Raw genomic sequence first — 5,911 nt, forward strand, 5'->3', positions numbered from 1 at the left:
TGAAGACAGCAAAACACATCATCGGTTACCATCCCCCTCCGTGCAAGGCATCTACCACACATAATGTCTTAGAAAAGCAAGAAACATCATAAAAGACTACAGCCACCGAGGCTATGGTCTGTTAAGACTGCTGCAGTCTGGTAAACGCTACCAGAGCATCAGAACACGCACTTCAGCATCAGAATCACAAACAGTTTTTCCCCTAGGCTGGGGGAATGATCACTTCAAATGCCCTGATAGCTATCTATGTACATTCAATGTACATTATTATATTTTGGTGTACTATTCATAGGCACTATTACACTTATTTTTGTAATATTTAGAATTTCTTTCATATTGCCCATTTACCCCTTTTCTATACTCTTTGGAATTGCTGCTAGTTTTCATTGGTATGTACAGTGGGGAGAACAAGTATTTGATAAACTGCTGATTTAGCAGGTTTTCCCCCTTACCAAGCATGTAGAAGTATGTAATTTTTATCATAGGTACTCTTCAACTGTAAGTGACTGAATCTAAAACAAAAATGCAGAAAATCCCATTGTATGATTTTTAAGTAATTAATTTGCATTTTATTGCATGACATAAGTATTTGATACATCAGAAAAGCAGAACTTAATATTTGGTAAAGAAACCTTTGTTTACAATTACAGAGATCATACGTTTCCTGTAGTTCTTGTCCAGGTTTGGACACACAGCAGCAGGGATTTTGGCCCACTCCTCCATACAGACCTTCTCCAGATCCTTGAGGTTTTCTCCAGATCCTGATGTTTCCACCTCCATGCTTCACGGTTGGGATGGTGTTCTTGGGGTTGTACTCATCCTTCTTCTTCCTCCAAACACGGCGAATGGAGTTTAAACCAAAAAGCTCTATTTTTGTCTCATCAGACCACATCACCTTCTCCAATTCCTCCTCTGGATCATCCAGATGGTCATTGGAAAACTTCAGACGGGCCTGGACATGTGCTGGCTTGAGCAAGGGAACTAGCGTGCACTGCAGGATTTTAATCCATGACGGCGTAGTGTGTTATTAATGGTTTTCTATGAGACTGTGGTCTCAGCTCTCTTCAGGTCATTGACCAGGTCCTGTCGTGTAGTTCTGGGCTGATCCCTCACCTTCCACATGATTATTGATGCCCCACGAGGTGAGATCTTGCATGGAGCCCCAGACCGAGGGAGATTGACCATCATCTTGAACTTCTTCCATTTTCTAATAATTGTGCCAACAGTTGTTGCCTTCTCACCAAGCTGCTTGCCTATTGTCCTGTAGCCCATCCCAGCCTTGTGCAGGTCTACAATTTTGTCCCTGATGTCCTTACACAGCTTTCTGGTCTTGGCCATTGTGGAGAGGTTGGAGTCTGTTTGATTGAGTGTTTGGATGAGTTCAAACAGGTGCAGTTAATACAGGTAATGAGTGGAGAACAGGTGGGTTTCTTAAAGAAAAATTTCTGTGAGAGCCGGAATTCTTACTGGTTGGTAGGTGATCAAATACTTATGTCATGCAATAAAATGCAAATTAATTATTTAAAATTCATACAATGGGATTTTCTAGATTTTTGATTTTAGATTCCGTCTCTCACAGTTGAAGTGTACCTATGATAACAATTGCAGACCTCTCCATGCTTTGTAAGTAGGAAAACCTGCAAAATCAGCAGTGTATCAAATAATCATTCTCCCCACTGTATATATTTTTTTCTATTTTTATTTTTTTGCTTTATACTTTACATATTTTTTACTGTGTGCCATGTCATAAGAATTTCACTGCTGCGAATGACACTGTTATATTGTGCATTTAACAGGTGGACCAGTAAATACTCAATGCACAGTGTAATTAATGTTGAACTACATATAGGAAAAGTAAAGGCTATAGGACTTGTCAGAAGTGTATGTATATATTGTGTGTATTTGGGATCCAAGTTCAACCATTAGTAAGTCCCAAAAATCTGAGGAATCGGTAGCCAACACAGCTCTGACCCAAGACCCATTTTTTTGCAGGAAAGAACTATTTCCGGCTTTGGGTGTAGTGTTATAATTCAAGGATCATTTAAGGTATAGGTATAACAGTTAGGTTTTGGGTTATGAATTAAGCATTATGGATGAGTTAATTAAGTTTATGCTTAAATGTTAGGTTGTTGGGATTAAGTTAAATTAAATTCAGATTTAGGATTAGGGTTAGATTAAATGGAAAGGTATCATAGATTCCTGGTTTTCTGGTGCCCACAAGGATAACAAAAATAATTGTGCGCGTGTGAGAGCAGTGTCAAAATAGCTATATACTGTACAGCATTTATATATATTGTGAGATAATGGGCATGTGCATGAAAGTAGTGCTAGTGTCAGTACAAAATGGGACCATGCAGACAAACCAGTTGTAGTCAATGTGTAAAATGAACAAATCATTATATCATTATAAACTTTATAGATGAATAGTCTCTGACCTTCTCCCTGCAAACTATGATATATTATAACATGAATGACATTACATTATTTTGAGACAATTATTTCATTGACAAATTGCGATATTCATCTCTTGTGATACTTAGTAGATAACTGTTTACAACTAGCAGACAAATGTTTACCCAGGTCTTGTTTGTGAACTTAATAATTGCTAGATCTCTGGAGAACTATGGCCAGTGTTGTTTTTTAGTATAAATGTTGGGCACTCAGTGATGTTGTCTAAGCTAAAGACAGGAGGAGCAGGAGAATAGGCTAGGGTTGTGTTCAACATCAATTATGCTATCAGAGACACAATCAGCATAGTTATTGTACAATAGTTATTTTTGGGTACTTGTTATTTAAGGACTACAGTAAGACCATGTTTATTTCAGAAAACATTCTGCTGACATTGTATATAGCCTAGTAAAATGGTCTAGACTGATGATGGATGTTGGTTCTTTTTATGTTTTTATTTCATGATTGACTACTATCCTCATACTGACATTGTGATTGATACTACATTATTATAATTTTTTCTAAAGGACTTTCAATGCAGAATACAAGCAAGGACAGTGAGGGAGGTCTTGTTCTTCCAACAGTAATACCTGTGTCTGTCAGAATGGTGATAATCCAAGTGTTAATTGCCATTTTTCTTTATGTCAACTCACTCATGATTTTTACCTTCTTTAAAAAAGCAGCCTTTTTCACCAAAACACGATACATCTTTTTTGCTCACACGCTAGTCTGTGACAGTATATTTTTAGCTTTGACGGATGCATTGCTTGTGATGAGCTTCTCCAAGGTAACAATGACAGGTGGGCTCTGTATATTTGTGGTGGTTATCTTAGGAAACCTGACAGTTGCCACACCACTGACACTAACAGCCATGAGCCTGGAGCGTTATGTGGCGATTTGCATGCCTCTGCGGCACAGTGAACTCTCCACCCCGATGAGGGCCATGTACAGCATCCTACTTATCCAGGCTCTCAGCTCTGTTATTCGGGTCATCATGATTTCCATCCTCTCCTCAGCTGTGTCTCTGAGGTTCTACACTAATCCTCTAATCTGCAGTGTGGATCGGTTGATTGTCTTCCCATGGCAGGGGGACCTCAATTCAGCTCTGTCTCAGTTGTACTTCCTAGTCATGTCCCTGATCATAGCGTTTACCTATGTAAAGATCATGGGGGCGGCCAGGGCTGCCTCATCAGAGAGAAAGACATCCACCAATAAAGGCCTGAGGACAGTTATTCTCCATGGCTTCCAGCTTCTCCTTTGTTTGATCCAGTTATGGTGTCCTCTGATAGAATCAACAGTAATGAAGATCAATTTGAATCTGTTTATAGAGCTTAGGTACTTTGATTATATATGCTTTTTTCTTGCCCCTCGATGTCTGAGTCCACTTGTATATGGATTAAGAGATAGGGATTTTATGGTGGTTCTGAAATATTATGCCCTGTTTGGACATTCAAAGGTTTTCCATTTTAATATGGACAAGCCAAAGCTGAAATGGAGAAAGAAAATCACATGTACACCTGTAGGGTAAATGTTGTCCATGTGTAATACTGAATGTTTAATGAGAAAAAGATCTTGTAATATTGTAAGAGGATCCAGAGGTGTTTTATGTGTGTTATAATTTACAAATTTGTAATCAATGTTATTTTGTTCTTTTAAATTTATTTTTACATTGTAATTTCACATTCAAATGTTCCATATGGTGGCATTAACAGTACACGGGTCCAAAAATCAACAGTTTCTTTGGGGGCCCAGCAGTTACTTGCAGTTACTTGATTTGGCTCAGCCCTAGTTGGTATTATTTCTGAAGAATTATATACTTTCAGAGTGGACAAGCCCAGGTGCACTGCTCTAAACAGTCTTGTTTACAAAGCAAAATAAAACATGATGTTACACAATAAGGCTAGTGTCAGGAGCTCTCATGTAATAATCAACCAGTCTGTAACATACAAATCAGGAGACCTGTTCTCCCTCTCTAACTGGTCTGCGGAGACATTCAGCCACACCGAGAACACATGGGTCCCTTTCAAAACATACCTATTAGGCCTACACATTCAAACATGGCATAGTGGCACTCTTGCTCTCTTTGTACAATTCACTACTTCTTCAGAAATTAGTCAGAAAAAAGGTCATTCTTTTTGTTTTGTTTAATGTATCACATCTGTAGTAAGTTTTGTGCCCCTACGGCGTAAAATGAGTCAAGTAAAAACTAAAACCAGAACATTCTTCTTATTGCTATATATTATAAAGGCTTCCAGAATTAAAGGGAATTATAGGGACACAGGTTGAGAGGAGATACAGTAGTTTTGGGAACTGAACCCTGGTCTCCAGGAGGGAGCCACATACAGTACAATACTGTTCAAAATGATGGGGTCCCTTTGAAATGTCCATGTTTTTGAAAGAAAAGCACATTTGTTGTCCCTTAAATCCTCAATCATCAGTCCTGTGTTCCAATGGCATGCTGTGTTTTTAAAAGGATGATTGATTGATCATGAAAAAATCAGTTTGCAATGATCTTAGCACAGTTGAAAACCTTTTTACTGATAAATGCAATAAAACTGGCGTCTATGCTAGTTGCATATCTGGAGCATCAGAAATAGTGGGTTTGATTACAGGCTCAGAATGTCCAGAAACAAATAAATTTCTTCTTTCTCGTATCTATTCTTGTTCTGTGAAATGAAGGCTATTCCATGCGAGAAAGTGCCAAGAAACTAAAGATCTGGTACAACTTTGTGTACTACTCCATTCACAGAACATCGCAAACTGGCTCTAACCAGACAAATATATGGGAGTATCTAATCTGAGAAACAGGCGCCTCACTGGTCCTCAACTGGCAGCTTCATTAAATTGTACCTGCAAAATACCAGTCTTAACGTCAACAGGGATGAGGCGACTCCAGGATTCAGAGATGCATAGAAAAAGCGGTACCACTTTATTTGGCAGGATGGAAACAACAAGGTAATAACAAGGTTATTTCCAGGAAACAACATGGAAACAACATGGTAACTACACATCAATAGTAAGCATGATTCTGAGAAAAATAGTAGGTAACTGCTACCCAGATTGCAACAAATATCCGCACCGCTTCATTTTGCCGCCGGCTATAGGTGTGTCCTTCTGGCGGGGATGAAACGTTTGCCGCCGAATACGTCACTCCCATTTCTTGCGAGATTTCTTGACTGCTTCATTTTCTCTGGCGGTTGCCTCGGTCTAAAGGACCGCGGTCGTCAGGCGGCAAGACGCTTTTAAATACAAGGCTACTCACAAAATCGACCGGCCATGTTGGTTTGGACACACATTCGCATCAGTTCGTCGCTCAATCGCGAGTTACAGCCTGCAGTTTGCCAGCTAGCAAAGTCATCGACTACCATCGTTTAAGTAAGTACATGTTTCCTTTTTGTGTAACACAATATTATGTTTACATTGTTTTTAGTTTATATATTTAAAATGTGTAGTAATCTTTGTT

General features: G+C 38.9%; 1 protein-coding gene across 1 annotated transcript; it reads left to right on the forward strand.

Moving 5' to 3' along the window:
* Positions 1-2,983: 2,983 nt before the first annotated feature.
* LOC117594753 (odorant receptor 131-2-like) lies at positions 2,984-3,976 on the forward strand. The gene has a single exon (XM_034293471.1). The coding sequence runs from the start codon at positions 2,984-2,986 to the stop codon at positions 3,974-3,976; it is 993 nt and encodes a 330-aa protein (XP_034149362.1).
* The last annotated feature ends 1,935 nt before the right edge of the window (positions 3,977-5,911 follow it).

Source organism: Esox lucius, chromosome 1, assembly GCF_011004845.1.
Source record: "Esox lucius isolate fEsoLuc1 chromosome 1, fEsoLuc1.pri, whole genome shotgun sequence".
In the NCBI taxonomy this organism is placed as follows: Eukaryota; Metazoa; Chordata; class Actinopteri; order Esociformes; family Esocidae; genus Esox; species Esox lucius.